Source organism: Thermobia domestica, chromosome 8 (assembly GCF_964235325.1).
Source record: "Thermobia domestica chromosome 8, izTheDome1.hap1.1, whole genome shotgun sequence".
NCBI classification, from domain to species: Eukaryota; Metazoa; Arthropoda; class Insecta; order Zygentoma; family Lepismatidae; genus Thermobia; species Thermobia domestica.
Window position 1 is genome coordinate 12,575,429 of NC_137461.1, and position 22,355 is coordinate 12,597,783.

A 22,355-nucleotide genomic window follows, 5' to 3' on the forward strand; every position below is an offset into this window, starting at 1 on the left:
TCGAGGAAGAGGTTCGGTACCATGAACAGACACCTCCTCAACTACCAAAATTTTAACCGAAAGCATTCCACTAAAGTTTCACGTAGAAAAACATTATACTGTATATTTTGAGGAAAATAACTGTAATGAAAATAACTAAATATCACTCAACAGTAAGGCATATAATAAACTACTTTTTATTATATGGAGAAGAAATTATAAAATCTTTGATACAAAAATAACTACACAGACCATAATTCAATGAGCACTGAAACACAAAGTAACAAAATAGCCTATAAGATTCAGTCTACAATTGTTAGTTAAGGAATGGACATACACTATTTCGAGTATTGAGATAAGACGAGAAATGTTTACGATACTTTTCGTCTCGTCTTGATTCTCATCTCCAAAGCGAGACGATAACTTGAGTTAGCCTTGTCCCGTCTCTAATGTAAAATGTTAATTCTCATATTACCTTGTTTATTTTAGGAACGAAATGAGAAATTCATGTTCTCGTGGGCAATATTAAACAAAACGAAAATATTCTTGCCAAATGTCACGTTTGTGCTTATAATGGCATGATCTGGATGATAATTTTCTCTTAGCTTTTAATCTTCTACGAGATAATAATAATATTTATTAGTATATTATTACTAATATTATTTCTGAAGATTTGATAGTTCAAGTATTAAAACATCCGAGTACTCAAATATATGAATATAATAAAACGTGTGTCATCGCCGATGAATCGCCATCAAAAATCCTAAACTGACGTCGAATCGAACCAAGAACCTCCAGATTACTGGTCAAGCGCCTTGACCACTGAACCACTATCATTACGCGGTAAATAATTCGTCTTTAGTATGGTTACATTAAGTTTCTTTGCCTAGGCTTGCAAATTTGTATGTTATATTTCTTCGTTTCAAAACGTCTTTCGTATTCCTTTTATGATAATATAATTGAATAATCTTCGGTAAAGTTTATATTAATAAGTAGAGTTTTTCTTAAACCTTTGGTTCACAAGCTTGTTTTCTGTTCGAACGAAATAACAGATATAACAGAATCAATTTTCATACTCTGCATGCGTTTAAAAGCAGTCACCATTACCTCGTGAAAAACTTACGTCCGCCACGATACAATCTGCAAGAATTTAGTGCTCAATTAATGTGTTTAACGATAACACGTAAATAAATGAAATCGGTTTATTATAGCAATATTTCACAAAATACGTGAGAAAAAGTCGAAAATTCATTATGGGTCAAAATGCAAGAGAGAGCATTATGTGTAAACTTCAAATGCGGACCTGAAGAGGGTTAAAAATATTGCTTATTTTACATAACCGATACTTGCAATGCATTTATTACTCTCTACAAGAACATCATCTGCAGAGTATTTATATTTATCGTTAACCCAAAAAACTCATATAATGTATACGTGGGTTCTAAATCTAAATCCTTTCATGCCTGCTGAAGAAACGAGATCAAATTTTCTCACATCCTCCTTATTTAAAGTACAAAGAAAATGTTATCTGAAGTGGTATAATTTTTGTTTGTATAATCTCTGGTGATTCGTTCTATTCCCTGCAAAAGAAATGAAGAATTCGCATTTTTTGTTGCTTTTACGTACATGTATTGAAATCTTCTAAATGCTAATTGAAAACTTTTTTCTTTTTGGTTAACAATGAAGCAACTATTGGTAAAGAGTCGTAAAGAAAAACAAAGACGAATTTGCATTATGGAATTTCGTAAGGTCTAAAGTGGAGCATCTCGCAAATGTGTATGACTTTTCTTTAACGTCTAAAGAGAATCGTTCATCTCATTCAGAGATTTAGCACACGAATACTGAGAGTTATATATCTGTAAATTGTAGTTTCTAATTATTTCTTCCATTCTCTTTAGAGGCAAGAATTCTTGAATTCTTCTTTGTGGAGAACACTAAAAATCTAAAAAATGAAAGCCGAGCTGTTTTGGGACTCCTGGAGAAGAAAGTTGGCAAATAAACTTAGTGTAAGTTTTAACCAATTTTCAACTACAACAGCGAACACAATCTCTTTCCTCAGTGGAGTCATTTTGCGGTTATTTATAGAGTCTGTGAAAAGTTCTTCTTTATCACTTAAATCTTTAAATCACTCAGACATGGAGTCTTGAGCACAAAGTTCTCTGTTAATTATTTCTAAATTTTCTGTTTGTTAAAAACCCTAATGAAATATTGTCTAATACAGTATCAATATCTAATCAAAAATCATGTTCTTTTTCTAACGCCCTTAATTCTAAAATCACCTGTGGAGCCATTTTGTGTCCTTTAGTAAACTTTTTATTACATTTTTTATGCGAGTGGCAATAAGAACTTTTACTTTCATATATGATGCAAAAATTCAAACATATAGCTAAAACGTTTGGTGCAATTTTACTTAATTTAAATGCCCAACGATGTCGCCTTCATCCCTTCGTAAGGTTGTGTCCAACACTCGGAATGCGATTGGATTTCCCTATATAATAACATGGCATATTTCTTTCCAAAATATTATGAAAACTATTTATTTTATACATTTCAAAATTCGTCTAAATGTTTGTCAGTATTAATATTGCATGTTCACTTTTACTTTTTCTTCCTAGGGTAATACTAAAGCGCGCTAATTAAAACTTATTTTTCTTTCATTTAAAAGCTGTTTAATTTATAGTCTTTATGTTGCAACAACGAAGAACGGCAGATAGGAGGATAAGCAGGTAGTTTCGTTCATTCTCTGCCCCCCGCTAGGCCACGTGCGTGAACATTGGGTTGTCCCCACAGACGAACATACCAATGGAATGCAGATTCACAGTAGATAAGAGCAAAGTAAGTTTTCTCTATCTTCATAGATCATAAAGATTTCATTGATTCTGCGTAAACATCCCGGCGAATCGTTACCTGTAGAGGAATATTGAAACTAACGACGTACGAAAGTTTCAGAAAAGCTCTATGTTTTGCTTTCAAGTGAAGGAAGTGTTCATCTTATAAAAATAGTTATGAACTGTATAGTGAACTGAATAGCAAACTGGCTTCAACTCGGGTCTCCCGTAACAAGACGCATACACTATCCACACAGCCCCGAGGGGCTCTATGGAGCTTGAAACCGGAAGAGTGAAATTGTTTTACAATTTCCTGTTCCAGTAGAGAGATACAGATGAAGATGGTATTTTTCTTCAGATGCTCAATCGATTTTCGAAAACAGTCGTTATTTATTACCAATTTAGTTTTATGGCAACGGTTAAAACCGAAAACGGTTGATTTCATCCATCTCTGGTTTGAATGCAAGGTTAAGGGAGGAAAGATAACCTATTCTTGAGACGCTGTGTGAATTCCGGAAAATTTCTCGATATTTCTGACAGCTCACCTCTGGTGTTTAGGGTGGCCGGTTCGATCCCAGATCGCGCCAAGTGGGTGGTCTTTGTGTTGGACAAACACCATGTGTATGGATTTTCTCGGGGATTTTCTGTTTGCTTACACTTTCTTCATTCCACCATTTCATTCATTCTGATTATTATCGTGTCCTTTAGCCTAGCCGACATAACTATGGGACGTAAAACTCAAAGATTTCATTTCATTTCTAAATAATAACCTAATGCATTGTCCAGTGCAATATTCCCCAATAATAGCGTAATTATTGATAATATGCGTGGAGATTGATATGCCTTAATATTGATTATTCATGCAAAGAAATGCACTAACATCTGCCAGGTAGTCGCTACAAGCAAGACTGACATATATTTCGTTCAAATAGTGTTCTCTCTGAAACGAGACGAAAAATAAGGTTTTCTCGTCTCTTCTAAAATTTAATAGATCTTGTCTCGATCCTTGAAGGCTTCTTTCGCTTTTGGCTCGAAATTTTATTCTTCCGTTTTGTTAATTTATGTACAAAAAAATCATGCCCTAATTGTTTTTCTTCATTTCAACTGGCAGTTATCAGAACCGCTCCGCATCACGATTGGTCCACCAATAGTGTGATATAACAACATTTAAACCATACTTATTATTGGAGTAAATTGAGTAATTACTTGTATATTTTAAACTTAGATAAATGCTCTCCATTATTTCATACCACCATTTTATCAATTTGTAGTTTTTTACATATGAATCATGTGACACTAAAATAGTGTTTGAGATCCAAGAGAATTAGTGTTGCTCACAGGACTCGAGGAATTTCTCGTCTCCAAAACGAGACGATAATTGTTGTGTTTCTTGCCTCGTCTCGAATGTAAAAAGATACAATATCCAGTGTTTATTTTCTTGCGCCACAGTGAAGTATTTCCCAGTATAAACTGCCAAGGCACTTGTAGAGATGTTAGTTTCAAATGCAAATTAACAAATATCTATGACATTTTCATTCAAGAAGTCAACAATTTGAAACTTCGTTCGACGATACGACTACAGTTATTAAGATTTTACGTGTTCTTATTTCTGTAATAATTCAGGTTTGAACTTCCTATATAGTATTACTGCTTATAATACCGATTCAAATATTATCAAAACCGGTGGCAAATTTAGGATCTTGTTTCGGGTGGGGGTGGGGGCTTTAGAATCAGTAAGATAAATTTGTATTGTGCGTATAACGCGAAAAATAATCATGAAATTATTTCGGGGGCCTCCCAAAATATGCGACTGATCAGAATATATTTGTTATAATCATTAGTGCATAAATGTAAATTAACCTTCATGATATTCCTAAATACTTATGTTCATTGCATTGTTCACATAGAAAAATATCATGGTAATGGGGCAAACTTTTAGTGCTGTATCTTAGTTACATGAGTTACACCTTATTCACCTACATAAATAAATTCTTCGTTTCTGAATTTACAGATTTTACACGGAAATTTTCCAAAAAATATAGTCCTTCATTCTTATTCTGTACTTTTATCTAATAAAATTTTATGATGAGCGAACTGTGAAGATCTATCTTCGACGCAAGTGTTATATTAATAAGCCGCGATCAGACTGCTCAAGTATTTTTCCTTTCCTCTTTCAAAAATTAATAAAATAATTGATTATGTTATGCTTTGTCAGTTATTTATTATAAATATTATTATTTTCCAAGTGTATAGTGAATATTTTATGGCCTGGCTGGGAAAGGATATGACAAAGTTTGTCCTCTAAAAGTTGCATGACATTTAATGTCCTTTCGAACGATTCCAAAAGTTATACCACTTTCCATTTCAAATTTTGAAGTTGTCCCCCGCTGGAGGTCTTCACGAGACGCCACTGGTATCGCTACTATTTTTACTGCATTCTACACGTACGATTTGGTAATGCAATTTTTTGTTTGAATGCTCTACTTGCAGTTTTAGCTGCGCTATAGGCCTGATACGTTCTTAATGAATAACCCTGTATATATATAATTGAGGAGCTTGCGGGAAAACAATGATAACACTCATGTGAAACAAGAGCATATTTAGTATGCCTTTTTTCTTTCTTTTTCTTGTTCTAATCTTGAATTGTTTCTGCAATTCAGTTCACATGAGTGTTGTTATTGTTTCCTGTAGCCCTGTAACCAACTCACGCGGTTTTAAAATTAGAGTTATCGTTGTTTTCCCCCGAACTTTTCAATCAATTCCGTAAATCATGTTTTCACGCAAAATCAAGTGAAAAAATATTTTACTTGCTCACCCTTGGAATGCCAATGTCGGGTCCAAATGATCTAGATCCTTAGAAATATTGTAAGATTTATTTATTTTGTATATTACTGTTAGGCACACGCCTGAAATTTTATGATTTGGTCTTTCATCTTCCCAGATATTTCTTTTAAAGTTATAAGTTTTATTTTTTTAAAGTTACATTCCTTATTTTGGAAAGCAAAATATTGATAATCATGTTTTTAGTTTTGCGTTTCCTCTGTTGTGTCTCATCTTCTTCACCGCGCAAAAATCAAGACTTAGGCTTAAAAATGGTCGAAAAATGAAAATAGAGAAAGTGCATCATGTTTGAAAAGGCTTCTTATAAAATACAAGTAAAAACGTGAGTAGGCAGATAAGGTTGTTTCATTTCGGACAGCAATCAGTCTTGCCTTCAGTAACCCTTGCTTCATCCGAACCATATGATCAGATTGTCAACTAACTTTACTTCGAAGATATTCACTCTTTACATTATTGGATGAACAATCTTTTCTCATTTCATAACTTTTTATCCTCCCCTACCAACCTTTTGAAGATCAGTGAGGAACAATGGTGTGAATGAATCAGGAGAGATTGTATCTTCAACTTCATAAGCAGAACAAAAACTCTGGTCATTCTCCAATACCTGAATTTGTGTTTATTTTCATATTATTTCCAGCGTTGTCACGTTTATTTTTAAAATGTAATATTAATGAACTATGAGAGCTAGTTTAGAAATTAAAAAGTGAACATGTAGTATTGGGATACGTTAACAGCTGGAGAAAGTTTGAACTGCATAAGCCAAATAGTTCTCATAATATTTTGGAAAGAAGTTCACCATGTTATTACATAGGGATTGATGATCTCAGCTCAAAACGTTAAACACGGCCTTAAATACAATATGTATTGAAATTCTTAAAGTTTACCTACTTTATGAGCGTTTTTACAATGATCTAAAGTTCTAGTTCTGGCCTAATTATAGAGCACTAATCTATGGTTCTAGAAGTCCCAGATTCGATCCCAGATGGAGTAAGTTTTGAGTCAGATAGGCTCTGTAATCGTAGGTTTTCTCGAAAGTCACCTGCTTTCTCCTATTTACTACCATATCCTCATCGCTAGTTCCCTTAGCATCGGTACATAAGCGAGAAACAGGGACGTTAAACTAGAAGAAAATAAATGATGTTACATAGTATGTAAAGATTCATACCATCCCTGGCAGTCCTTCTCTCAGTTCAATGTACTTGTTCATTAATCATAATATACTTCAGCATATTTGGAATTCACAATGACTGAAGCCGACATGCAAAACAGGAGTATCAGTCTAACATTACAAGAGATCAAACTATTCATTTTAATAATACATGCACTGATGTAAATATGCATTATACTCCGTAAATATGATACTCCAGTACATATTTTCTGGTCTGATCTTTGGGAAGTAACGTTCGGTAAAATAGGAATATTCTGAAACCAGTTTCGAGCAATTATTAGGTAGGCCTTAATACACTTCGACAAAAATCCTAATCTTTCGCAAATCCATTTATGTATATGGGAAAATGTAAACCGTGCAATAGTGGATGGTCATTAACTTCTATAGAATTTAAAAGGGCCAAGTGTGAACAGTGACAATTTTTACTTACAATAATCTCATACAGGCAGTTAGAAACAATACACAAGCACTGTGGGGGAATTTAATAAGGTCATACTGTTCTGGGAGTTATCCAAAATAGTTCGTTTTACAATATGATTTACAAACATGCTGAAATGTGATCCTCTTACGAAGAATACCTACATAGGTTTACATTTCCAACAATGTAAAGAGGTCACTGTGAAACATCACAACGATATATGTTAGTTGGATTGTCAACCAGATGAAAGGAAATAATCAGTGAAAGCAGGTCTTATAATGTGGCGTTGGCACTATTTCAGAACAAGAATCTATCAGTCAAGCGGTTCGGCCTTGTAAAATGAAATAACAGTAAAATGCTAGACTCCAGAAATTCATCAAATAACTAACAACATAACATCGATGAATATGGTGTCTAGAGTAATTGTGCAACACAATCAGCAGAAAAGTAAGTTCCGGAACGGAGTTGAAATTTGTTGATATGAGAGTAATTTAACATGAATAGCAGTATGTTAGAAGTTAGTATTCTGAAAGTGTACTTGTGTGATTTATAGTTTTGCCTAAGAGAGAAGATTTTGAGCTATCTTGTCTGAAAAGGTGTAGTGAAAGTGGAGTCTCGTCTCGTATATTGATAAAAAATTTCTAGCTCGTTTCGTCTTGAGGTGAACACTAGAAATTTGTGACCAGTTAAATAGGAAAACACTTTATAGATTACATTTTGAATGCATTTATGCAGTTATGGTCTTGATCACACAATATGTTTTTCTTCAACATGAATAAAATATATTTGGTATGGTTGTGTGAGTTATATTTTGTACCCACATGTAAGAATTTTATTTTCGTATTTGGACTGAGTGAGGCATTATTATTATTATTATTATTATTATTATTATTATTATTATTATTATTATTATTATTATTATTATTATTTCTAAATATGAAATGTTCTTTATAATTTCACTGAATCATTTCCGTGTTCGCATTTGATTACTATTATTATCATTAAAAATATTCCAATATGCCATACTTTTTAGAGTGTATTGTTTAAAAAAACACACAATGAAGGACAAAATTCAACTTGAAATCAATAAATATTCGTGGGAGACAAAATGACACCATCCTGGATTATAGGTAAGTCTTTTTCTTCCGCATCCTAGTGTTAATATAGATGGGAGATATTCTAGGAAAATATTAATTGGATGATCAGCAAATTTTATTTTATATGCAGCAACATTATTCAATTTTGTCTGTTTTTTCCTCTATGCTTAGGAACTGATCGTTCTACACTGGTTGATATTTCAGACTTGAGAATTAAAAGAATGGGAAACTTTGCTTCAGTCAAATAGTTTGCTACAAAAGAGTTGGGACAGAGTAAACAAAACTGTTATAACATATACACATTTCATTATTGAAAAAAGTTATTAAAATCACCAGAACCGTTTCAAATTATTTTTGACAACAATGATGTTATCGCAAAAAGGTTGTTTTAGTAAAGCTCTCCCTCTTAATTCTTCTTAATAAAATTCGAATTCCTACTATTAGAAAGTAAATTGTTATTTTCTAAATTTCCTTGATTTTGCTGTAAACTGAATCCCTCGTCTGTAAGGTTACAAAAATTAAATAAGAGTTCCTAAATGTAAGACGTGTAGACGTAATTTTGTTCTCCACCTCCATTTACATATACTGGGTGTTTCGAAATACCACCGACAACGTTTGGGAGGTGATTACTGGCTCCAACATATGATAGAAAGCATAGACCAATTTGGATGTACAAATTTTTCTTCCGTACTCACTCAAAAACATTTATAAATTGATTTTGACTATAGCCTTATAGTTTGAAGTACTTAACATAAAAGTACCTCTATAAAGATATTGGATAAGTACCCCACGATTCTGAAACACGAATATCTGGATAGGGCACATAGTAGTTCCTAAGTGAAGTCTTGATCCAACTACGATGGGTGCCGTAGATTTTTAGCTATGATCCTTAAAATCTCGTTTTTTCAAGTTTTCGGAAGTATATGACTCCGAAAGAAAGCATTTGTCAAAGAGGTTATTCTGTACTTTTTCTCTTTTCTTTGTATCAGAAATTAGATCCCAAATGTTCTCAGCGTTTATTTGAAACACTCTGAAACTTCAAAAGTAAATCTTTTAATCAGAGAGAGTAGAGTAAAATTAATAACAATATAAGGAACGTATAGTATTATTGGGAAATTTGTGTATAACAAATTGTAAGAAAAGACCTTTTTTTTGAAAAACCTACACGTAAAATATTAAAAAAAAGACGTGTAATAAAACTTGGACGTAAAAAGCTGGAGCAAAGAAAGATTGGTGTGGAAGAAATTGTAGTGATAAATTGTCAAAAAAGTCTATACGTGAAAGTCGTAATAAAAAACTGCAGAAACGTTAAATGCAAAGCTTTAAGAAACACTTTCAGTTTCAAACTACTAACTGAAATAATTTCAATAAAGACTGACATGTAAGACATTTTAAACAAAATAACTATTAGAAATTTGAGGGATAGATTTTATATTTATGGTAAATTTCATACAAACGGTATGGATGGTAAAGTTTATGTGGTAAAATTGTATATGTGAAAAGATATTTTACAAACATGTAGCCAAACAGGAGTACCTGAAGCAATGCTGTGACACATTTTTTTTACCTATATCAAAAGAGAAGATGACAAGAATTAGATTATATAAACTTGAAATTTTTAATTTGTGGAAAATAAAGGAAAATAATACAGAAATTATGAAAGATAATTTAATACAATCTCTCAGTAATTTTCTGAGTTAGGATTGCACAAATTTATGGATGGTGTTCACAGTATACTGCGTTAGTTAGGTAGTATTCATATATATTCTTGTCCTTGACTACACGAATGTTGTAACTTATTTTAAAGCAATTAGTGTTCCTTCTTACAATTATGGCATAAATTTATATGTGAATATATTCTTTCGGGTATATGTTTAGACGTGGTCTTTTAAATAGAGAAATTTACATATTAAAATTGTATGAACAAACGTATTCCGTATAGAAGTTTATATTCCTGCAATGACTACTTCGTTCCTGTAAATGATACACAATTTTACTTTGTAGAACTTGTACTCTTTGCGAGACTATACTTTAACATTCTGAGTCTGACTTTAGATAATAACAAATTATACTGAGACAGCAGTATCATACAGATATATCATGCAATATCAGGGACGGTGATTGGGTCACGTGATGATAAGCTAATGTAGCGTAATAGATTAGAGCGGAGCTCATGAAAAATAGAGACGAAAAAATGTGACATGAAAGGCTGGACATTAGACGCTTACCCGTATACCTAGAAGTAGACCATTGTTGATGTGAAGATATGTTAAAAGATGTCGTCGTTTCGGAGTTTGTTTGCCACACTCTGAACCACAGCCTTGGTATAATTGACGAAATTAGATGAACTGAAAGATGACCTGTCCGCGATAGCAATTAGAACATAGAGTAACTAATCTAGTCTTGTTCAAAAAATGCACATATTATTGAGCTTTAATATCGTTGCAAAGTAGTAGAATTGATTTAATTTATAAGAGTACGAAACCAATTTGTCTAGACGTAAAATGCACAATTGGAATTCAAAAGTTTGTGTCATCGTAACTGTGAAACAGCCATATATAACGAAATATGCACTTGATATTTGTTTTCTTCTATTTTATGTGTGAATAGTGATAATTTGAAGTGAGATTCTCTATTAAGAGTTGTTCTAGTAGGAGTGAATGAGTGAATGTGTGTCAACCATAGCAGCCTTGAAATATTACGTGATAATGAGAAATATTGGCTACATTCTACATAAAATGAAGATATATCTTGTAAGATTGGACAGTGGTTCCTTTGATCCAGTTACTCGAAGTGACAAAGGATTTGTATATTGAATTATGTTTTAAAAATATGAATTGGGAAACTTGTGAATTTGGAACCGTGTGTTTCTGATTATTGAAAATATGAAGTGGAAATAAGTTAAATTTTATCTCTGATGTTATAACGAACTAATACGTTTCAGGTCTTAGAAGCAAATTGTCGATGAATTAGTAAAAAGTAACATTTGACGCTATTGTGTATTTTCTATCATCGACACAAAATTGTGGACTGTTAGTTGTTATCCCTAAATATATCAAGGCTTAGTATATGAATTAAAGCAATGACGACTTAATATGAAAATTAAAATAAGCAACATAAATATTAGGATATGGAAATGACAAAAATGTGATTACGAACAAGTAAAGGTGTCCCTCTAAAGCTTTCGTTATGTTCTTCTTCCTTTTAAATAAACATCCCGTCTATATGCGTTATAGAAAGGATTTGCTAAAAGTCTATATTTCTATCTTACTAAAATTTGGAGATCGCTATCGCTATTCCCTTGAATAATACACATCTAGAAGTCCTTAGAAAGAGTGGTGAAGATATATATAATTGTCTTCCTCTCCCAAAGTTTCAAGATTACAAACTTGCTCAGAAAATTTTAAGGATGAAGATCATTAATTTGGTAATACACAGTAATTCTCAATTTAACTCAAAGTTCTTACATTGGGCGAAATTAAGGGTATCTGTTAGAGTCTGGTCTTGTAGAAGGCTAGAGAAATTAAGCAAATGGTTAACATTTTTAGTAATTAAAGTTAATATTGAATACTACCGAACTACCACAAGGTTTATTTTAAGTTTCCAGAATCTCAATTTTTTTCATTTCTAATTATTAGTTACAATATAAAATAGAAACGTATATGTAAGTGAAAGTGTTAGGATTATGATTACACTAGAAGGAATTTAATCTTATACAACTGGAAACGGAGAACGGTTAATGCTTTGTATGTAGGAAGTTTTATATTTACATATTCTTAGTTTGTAAGAGGTTTTAGTTGTTGCGCTGTAAAATAGATAAAATACCCAAATGGAGATATAATGATTATGCATATCGTCTATCGATAATGATTATGCAGCCACTGTGGTTACTACGAACTCTGGTGATAAATTTGTCTTACGTATTTCTCGTTTTACTGTATTATTACCTGATCAATGTCCGGACTATGTAAAATACATGAGATTTAATTGAGAATTCTACCTTTCATTTGACTTATATTTGAATACAAAATTCTAATATATATATATATATATATATATATATATATATATATATATATATATATATATATATATATATAAGCTGTCCTATTAATGCGAACAAAAACTTAAAGGAAGATACCTGATGTCAAATAAAAACAGTCCTCTTCAACTTTGGCCAAAACACCATAGTTCGGAGATATAGAGTGCCGAAAGCGTGGGAAAATAAACTTTAGAGATCTTTATCTTCAATATCGTAAATGATAGAGCAAAGGCGGTATGGTCAAGTCAAAGGCATCAAATGTGCTCAGTCCTAAAATGCTTACACCTCGCTGTGAAACCCATGCCCAAGGGATTCCCCAAAGGAAGTGGGGTGTCCTCGTCAATTCTCTTGAAAAAGAGAGGCCTAAATTACTGTGGTTCGAAGACTATAAGAACATCAAACAGTAAGTTTCTCCAATGTGATATCTTCAACGAATTCAACATGGCGCAGGAATTTTGTAAGTAGCTATGTGGGGTTGCACAACTGCAACAACATTAAGAGTTAAAACATATGCTTAAATCTCCATGAATGAAGGAGACGAGCCATTCGAGGTTAATAGTAGGGCTGTTCAAAAATAGCGAACGAATTTCAAGATGCCCTATTTCGAATTCTAGAAACTATGGATAGTGGTCATTATCAGTGTAAAGGACGTCACACGCACGCAATTCAAAAATGCATATTTCATTACTGTACAACGGATGTACAGAGTATTCCATGCAGGAAGAAATTCCCAGACATGCCATCAACCGAATTTTCAGATACGCTTTGACATTATGATTGGTCGAAAGGAGGCAAACGATAAGCCTTGATAACAGTGAACATGAAATCCTTGGACGTGATGTCGGAAGTGTAAAGGATCGTTAGCAGCGCGGTCTCTTGTATTCGGAAAAGCGCATGCTGCAATGTTTTCTTTCACACTTATAAATGAACAAACGGTAATGTATATCGTGATGAAATACATCGCATCACACGTTATTTCAAACACAATAATTGCGGAGCTGTCACTTGCCGGTTCCTTCCGACTTCTCTTTCAGCCATTGGATGTCCATTTTTGTCAAGGCTTACTTTCTGCCTACTTTGGACCCTCTTTGAAATCAGGGTATTGGAGCGGAAAGAAGTGGCGATCGGTTGGGAATGGCGATCGGCCTACTCTGTCCTCTAGTGTTGTCATTTGACTCTTGTAGCAAGGTTTCTTGTATATTGTCAAGGAAGTTGTCTAAGAAGACTGAAGGCTAAAGCGTGCTGAACCTTGTTTTTGTTCATTTTCATATAAGGATCTGCATATTTCAACACATGGTATGTACAATTTTAAGTACTAAGATCTTGCAGTTACTAACTTTCATAAGTGTTATATTTATATCTCATGCACGGCACATAGTTATATTTCAATTAAACTGTTTTACACTATAAGCGATTCAATTTTCTAAATGGCGCGGTGTTGGGAATGCTGATCAACATTATCAGTGTACCATCATGGTGATCGCCAATCCAACAAACTTTTGGAATACTTCTCCAGTCAAAAAACTATAAAGAAGGCTAGACGTAAGATAGATTATACGATTACTTGAGACGAACACTGAAACTTTGAAAGACAAAATTTACTTGAAATTGATATTTACTGAAAATATAATACAGTGGTCAATAGTAATTCCATTTTATTTATCAATTAAATGGAGAAATTAAATGGAAAATGAGGAATCAGCTCTTACAGTTTGTCGGTATAGTTCATATATAAAGAGTTCAACACCCTATATATAGAGATAGAGAAAGATTAAAAATTAACACTGCACCTACGGAGAAAGAAAAAGAACGTGGGGAATTTTAATTTCCGGCCTGTAAAAGTGTGTAATTTCGTGAGTAATTAATAAGTTATGTATATTTTAAAAAATGATCAGAAATAATGTATATTAAAATTAAATATTGTCGAGAAGTTCTCTTTAAACTCATTAGAGGTAATTAATGTCATGTTGACTTTGTGTCATATATCATGCAAACTGTAGTAACGAATTTAGTTCTCCCGTATATTCATCCATCTAGATATCTTACTGTTGTCTATGTGATATTCAATTCCCAGCTGTTGCGAATTCTGTCAAAGGTAACATCTCAAACTTGGCCTGTTTTACTCACATATTTGCTCATTTGCTGTTTTCGAAACCCTCAAACGCCTTTGAACGATTCCCTTCAGCGACGAACTTTTTACATTCTAAAAATGTGGTGTTCATATGCTCTTGCATAACATTTTACATTTCTTACGTTACCTTTAATATTGTTAAGAAAATATTAGAAATGAAGTGCGCACAAGCAATCATTTGAAATTACGTATACTGATTTAGGAAATAATAATTATTCTTATACAAATTATGCATACAAAGTGTACCTGTGATAATACTCAAAGCAGTTGTTTTACCAGCACCATTGTGTCCTAACAAAACAGTGATTTCTCTTTTATAAATATTCATTGTAAGATTATTCAAAGCTACGAAGCTACCAAAATGTTTCACTAATCCTTCCAAACGAATTGCTACTTCAGTCCCTTCAGGAACGTCTTCAATACGTGATGATACGCTTGCTTTGTAAGATATATCAACGTCTTTCTGGCGTTTGCAACACTACAAAGAAATGAATTAAACTTCTAAATATATAACTTATATAATGATTTGTAAACACACAATGTAATTATGTGAAGTAAAATAAAGACAAGATATACCTATCTGAATGAATGCAACAACCGTTCAAAACTTTAACGCATAGGATTAAATACGCTAACAATGCAATAAGTGTTAAGTTCGTGTAAGTAAAAGACAATACGTTTGCTTCAAGTTTTCTCTCGCATATACTTTCTTACGCTCTGTGTTTATCCTGAAAATTCTGTATTATAGTTCTTTTTGGAAAAAGATAGCTATAATAGTACTAATTCATACTTTATTAGTTTAAAACGTCTTACAAATGGGGATTTGAACAGGAAAGTTAAAAGGATTATCTGTCTTGATCACTCCAGACATCCGTGATGTATGTTCGTCTATAGAGAAAGAGTTAGCCAATTTTATGAGTCCAGTTAGGGTTATGCCAGATCACATTAATTCACCACCTAATAGACGTAGGGCTCTCAATGTAAGTGAAAACCAACAAGATGTATATGCCATTGGTCTTATACTATACGTTTCTGGAAGCACTATATAAAAGTCACATTGATTTTTACGTTTATTTTATGTTCCGTAGTATGTACATGACTGTCACTACGTCAAAAGTAGATCCATTTCCTCTTTCAATACCAACACTAATTAGATATTAAGGCTTTCAAGACACTATGTAATGTGTTGCACTCGATTAGCGATTGTCTCCAAAGTGTTAAACAGGAGGTCTGTTTAGTACACTCTCAAACACTCCATATTTCTTGTAGCATCTACGGTGAACCTATTACTTCTGGACAAGAACTTTGTCGCTGTGTAAGAAGTACTCCTGTTTCATAATGAATTATCTAGTTTGTCCCATATCCTACTTAAATTTTATAAAGATACAATTTGTGGTATTACTTAGAAACTTTGGTGAATATGTATTGTTACAAACCTAACGCGTGCAACTTGATATCTTAAGGTAATGCAATGGTTAGTATACACTAATGCATTAATTGGTGCAAATTTTCAGAATTAGTTTTCGGCAGTCGAAAACAAAGCGCTAGTCTGATACAAAGCATTCACAAAACAACAAAACTGAACCATGCACATACAGATGTATGTATATTCTGTATATTCTTTCAACGAAAACAAAATATGTATTGCCAAGAGAAAACTTTTTCCCTACCAGTAAGCAACTTTGACTTTTTTATCTCAGGCTCTTTCCATACATGATTGTGTTGACTCACGAGGAAACCGGTTCAAGTGTGAAACCAAATTGTGAAGGAGTGTATGCGTAAACGAAGTGTTTTTTTGTGTACAATTAAACCCATTTGAGGGACAAACTCTGGATCCCAACCGTTTCGGAAACAATAGAGAAATAAGAGTAGGGCGGGTGCTCCGATATTTTGCGAATTTGTGAATATGTAGCGATAGTATAAGCAAAACAGGCTTTTAAAAATCAAGAATTCCTCCATCTACGAAGCTGTAGTAATACGTCACCTAAGACTTCAGGGTCACAAAACCGAAGAATCCATAAAAATTTTAGGGGAGGAATGTTTTGAAGCACGAACGCGAAAATATCAAGAGTTCCGTTGTTGCCAAAAATATGCGTGTAAGGTGTTTATGTACAAGTTTCTTGGTTCGGTGAATCAAGTAAAAGCAAAATCAGTCATATAGGATCAAAAATGTGAAAAGTGGTTGCCATCCGATCTTTCCAATCATTTATAGTTTCTACAATTTTCAACCGATCGGAACTGTATGTGATATATTGTATGTAAGGCGTACAGGTTTTCGTTTTTAAGTGGAAGATACTAGTTTTGATTATTGGTTCATATTTTACGTTTCAATATACGTATGTCACACAACAACACACTGTTGTACTTACCTTTGCAACAATATGTGTTTGTTTCATATTATTTGATTTGTTTTCTATTGTGCTTTTGAAGAGAATATGACCTTGTATTTTTGTTCACATAATAACGTGTCTGTTCCTTTGGCAATATAATTAATACATTTTCGTATCACCTTTTTACATTTTCTACGAACTAATGACATAATATATTAGCAAGAAATATCATACAATTTTGTTTTTCGTGTCAATGGCACTTACTATTCCTCATAGCCCCTTCTTTTTCCTGCACGGCTAAAACCTACGGTATTCACATCTGCATTCGACACCACTTACATTCATTCTGGTGCATCTTTCTTAAGATTTAAATGCAATTTTCAAACATATTCACTCGCAACACAGCCGAAAATGCACAAAATATCAGAGCGTCGGCTTTCCCTTTCCCCTCTATATCTACGGAACGGTTGAGGTCGAGGGTTTTGTTTCCCTCTAATGGGTATAATTGTACGAAAAGCACTTCGTTTGTGCATAAACTCGTACACAATTTCGTGTCACACTTGAATCGGTTTCGTCGTCAGTCTTTTAAAACGTGACTTTCTACAGCCATGTTTTTCTGAGATATGTCCTCTTAGCAATGCCCGGCCGACGCGTCTTGCATCGTGATATATTCTTCTATTACGAGGGGCCGTTTGAACTTGAATACTTTCGACACACTGTTTTGTCACGTACCATTCTTATGTAGGTTTCTATAATCCAGATTTTTCTGAAGTGGTACCATTTTGACTTGATTCATTAGATGTGGCAACTTTGATTTGGGTGTGTTCAGATTTTTGTCCTTCTATTGCAGGGCTATTTTCACTAGAGCATTTTTGAATCAAAGTGTTTTCTACTCGCCTCTTTCTCAGACACTGCTGACTCCGAATCAACATTTCATGCAATAATACAAGTACATGATATGACTTTCACTGTAATGTGGAAATGCGTAGACGTCGAGATAGAGATAAAAAAAATTCTGGGGACATAAATGCGTGGTTTCACGATGCAATTGTAGGCATTGGTAAGAAACAAAGAGCAAGTTCTGGGAATGGTGTCGTTGATATTACCTTTTACTTTCAGTGGACATGCAACGAATTATACACTACTATATATGAGATTTGACGGGAGCCTAAAAAAATAAGTATTCCAAATAATGAATGATCATATATATTTTCACGAATAAAACATGAAAATATTTCTTCAATTATAGTATATTAATTCCAATGTGCATTTATTATCTATATAAACAATGTATCTACACATAATTAATTTGGGCGATACTAGTAACGAAAGCGTTCAAAGCATGGAATGATAATGTCTAGATGCAGTGGCTGATATAGAAATAACATTTTTATTAGGTAACGTTTTTTTTAATTGTATCTGTGTATAAATCGATGTACACAAACCAGCAAAAGTACATTCACACTTTTAATATCAGGCAAAATTGGACAACCAAAAATACTGTTAAGGTTGGCTGCTTGAGAATAACATAAAGCGTTACACAAGCCCAAAAGTTTGTTCGAAACATGTCAGTGTAGCAAAGAGCAAAAAAACATAAATAACATCCATGCCACTGCGACGAATAAAAATCTGGTAAAATACGCCTCTTATTATCTACAGAGACATTGATATAAAGAGAAAGTCAAAACGATATCGTATTTAACCTTAGACATAATAGGGAAAAATCAATGTTGGTCAAACATTCATTTTAATTTAAAGTATCTTGTAAAATATCTGATTTTTTTTTTACATTATTCGTTTCAACGTTAACTTCTCTGATTTTGCTTATCAGTTTTAATATCTCTAGTAAATCATTATGAAAAAAAATCACGTAGGGGTGTTTTGACTTCCATTTTGTTTGCGAGAATATTTTCATCAGTAAAACCTTCGTGGTTTCTAAAATGTATTATTATTATTATTTTCCTCTTACACATTAAAGCTAACAAGAATAATTTCCGAAGTTATATTACTAGTTTCTCGTGTGTAGGAAGAAGAAAGACAAGGAAAGAAAAGGAAAGAAGAAAGACAATCTAAGAAAGTAAAAACGATATAAGCAGTGTGTGTCAGCTCAATTTGCGGAAACCATTGTATCAACAGAAAATATGTCACATGTTTCAAATATGACCAATAGTCATATTATGTGTGCATACTGTATGAGTTTGAGTAATTTAATCCCGGAATAATTATACAAGCATGTCTTTATTAGAAGCACATACGTTATCAAAAGAATACGAGTTCTCTCTAGTAGTACGCCGTAATATATCATTCACTATTCCTTGTTATATTCTAAGTAATCGAGAACTGTAATTTCTTAAAGAATAAACACAAATGAACTAATACACATGAATATCGATGAGTGTTTCGGATAATATTTCAATTGGAGATATCTCCACTCTCTTTTTCTCTCTATTAACATGTGCAAGATTCTTGCATCTCATCATTAGTTGGAGAACTTTGGGTAAAGAGAATTCATCATACACCTTGCAAGAAGAAATTACATTTAAAACTGTAAAATTGATTTACAGTAGATTTGAACCCACGATCTCTAACATATTGCCTATAACACCTCGGCTATTGTTTCACTACTGCTGTTGTCACCTAACTTGGTCATTAGATGATGTTCGAAGGGAGGAAAAAATGGAAACAAAAGTTTGATTAAAAAAAAAAATAGAAATGAACACAAAAACTTTCGGTTTGCCGAATGAAGGTTTAAGTAGCCATGTATCGGTTAGGAGAACCGTTTTGAAGAATTCCTGATTGTGATAAAATAGTCCTTTCCTACTATAGAAACCTGTGTATATTGGTTGGTATTAAATTAATTGCGCTAAAATCTAAACGGAGCGTCTTGAGTGACAAAACAATACATTATTAGGCTATGTGTCAAAAAAATTGCCGTGGGTCTACATTGTTTAACCCTTCTTGGAATCGATGTTATGAACAATTATTCCATACACTACGCATCCACTTCATATCAAATTTAATCATATTTATAAAGATTTGCAAGTAGCAAATATGAATGAAATGGATATTTATATTTATTTTACTGTTGCAGTTCACACAACCAGCTGCACAGTTTATCTATTCAAACAAAACTCTAGCTTTTCAAGTAAAACTCTAACGGGCCACTCGTAGCTTCTCATGATCTAGATGTTGTTTATGTCACAACTTGAAGATTCGTAAGTTTTCAATTTCCAACAAAAGGGAGCTATGTCATACTTCCGTAATGATATTAGAAACTGTATGAATGAATATTTCCTGCAGAGTTGGATAGGCCGTACTAGTCCTGATGTTGAATTGTTCTTGAGATAGCCCGCGAGGTCGCCAAATGACATCCTGCAATTTTTTATATGGGGCATTGTTAGAGACCTCCACTCTGTTGTGCCATGGCCTCGGTATCTAACGGAGCTGCCAGAGCGGATCACAGAAATAATATATATTGATTAGGCATTAGAGGGAATTAGGTATCTACTAGATACTTGCTGTATAGCGAAGGGCGACAGGCTTCCAAATTGAATCTTTGTTTGATAGGAAAAAAATCTTGGAAAGTGCTTGGTTCAAATGCAAGAGCATATTTACGAAAGCAAAACATTCTACAATGGTTTGGACAGAGTTTAATCTAGTGATATTTCTCAATATCTATCTTTTCTATTGTATTGTAATGAACTGCATCACTTTTCGAATACTTATTTATATAAGACAATGGTAAGAAAAGCAATCTTACTGAGCATAAAAAGTACCACGGTTTAGGCAGTCCAAACTTTCCTGGAAACACGTTAGCGCAATAAAATGCAATGAAACCATAGAGGGCCATATTGATAAAGTACATCAGAATTGCAAGTGCAATTGGAACATTCTCTGATTTAGAAGCCTGAAACATGTTGGCCCACTTAGCGCCAGTACCTAGAAAAGAAAAGATCTATATTCGTTTCATAATTGTGAAATATCAAAGTAAATATTTCAAGAAATGAGCAATGCTGTTAAATATAAATAAAAATATTGAATCGTATTATACAGTGTATATTTCAGCTTACACTTGATTGGTATTTAATAGAAGTTGTTCAAAACGTATTGGCAGAAATAGTATTTGTCTAACAAATTTAAAAAGTTGAGCATAGCGGGTTTTATTTTGATATACCGATGCACGATCTATATTGCATAGTAAATTTGAGTCCCTAAGTTTCATATCTCAGAAATGCATATATAGATAGAACTTCCTTCCGTATCAGTTTTATTTTATTTGCGTAAGTTGTTTAAAAGTAATGATTCTGCGAATTCTGATGTCGTAACAATCCGAACATTCTGTTTAAGAAATACATTAAACTAATACATAATTAACTCAAAGAGTAGAAGTGTTATCATTCAATATCGTTTCATGTTTTATTGTTGTTGAGATAGACTTCCGAATTGTAATTCGGTTAAAATATTGGATGATATTTTATGGTTCGGAGAAATATTTGTAAATTAAGAATATAATTACTCATGTTTATTTAAACACGATCTTAGAAAAAATAATTCGTAGCAGTCGTCAACTGTATTTTATGAATATATTTTCCTTCAGTTATTTATTAGAATAAAATACCTTTTTTGGTAAGATACACAGAGAATCAAACACAGAATTTGTCAATTAAGTTGTTCAATCTAACATTTCGAAAACACTTTAAGAAATTTTCGAACAATCGCTGTAAGACATTCAGCTGAAAATATGTTTCTGTGAAACTTTTCATATGAGAGTATTTTAGAAGAAAAGTAGATCTTCTGTTTCATTGATGGTTATTGTAATAACAATCAAAAACCCTAGTAAGCTTATTAATACAAAATTTACTGGTATTTTTCACTATACACAAAATGAGATTACTCACTCCTAATAGACCAAGGGCGAAGGGTGTGATAACACAACCCTCTTAAAGAACTGTTGCCAACATATTAGGAATGTTCTGTATTGTCGTTAGGCTCAAGAAATAATTGTTGGTCAACATACAAGTGCAACACCCGGGACCTAGGGCCTTTAAGCCTCTAGCGCCCGTGTATATTTACAGACATTGATGGAATCTCTTTCAATACCCGTAGACCAGATCGTTACTGCAATACTGGAACAAGTTATAAATCGATCGATTTGTAAAGTTGTAACCTTTCTCTTTACGTAATGAATGGGACATTTCGGTGTGCGAAGGGAAACTAATTGAGAAATATTTAAGAAAATTTCACTTAAAAACGTCCCTTGTCGTGATTAATTTAGTTATTACGTGGCAACACTGCAAAGTACGTGAATAATAAAAGGTATTCATATTTTGTGTTCATATTTTATGTCTAGGTAAAAGGTGAACATATTTCATGTTCAACTTAATCTGAAAATTTCACCTTGACCCATCATATAGCAGCAGGGAAATATGTGTTTTACTGGTTTCACAGAATTCATAATAATAAATGTTCATGGAAGTACGAGTATGACTTTGTGTCAATATTCCAACCGTCAATACAACAA

The 22,355-nt window shown here is 33.1% G+C and overlaps 1 protein-coding gene across 1 annotated transcript in view; it reads right to left on the minus strand.

Annotated features, from left to right (window-relative positions):
* The window catches only part of LOC145691719 (phospholipid-transporting ATPase ABCA3-like), a 126,765-nt gene that overhangs the window by 21,447 nt on the left and 82,963 nt on the right, over positions 1–22,355 (minus strand). The window contains exons 7-8 of the mRNA XM_081767052.1: positions 20,595–20,773; positions 14,751–14,982 (exon numbers count right to left, since the gene is read on the minus strand). Coding sequence (XP_081623178.1) covers positions 14,751–14,982; positions 20,595–20,773 — 411 coding nt within the window. The remainder of the gene's footprint in view (positions 1–14,750; positions 14,983–20,594; positions 20,774–22,355) is intronic.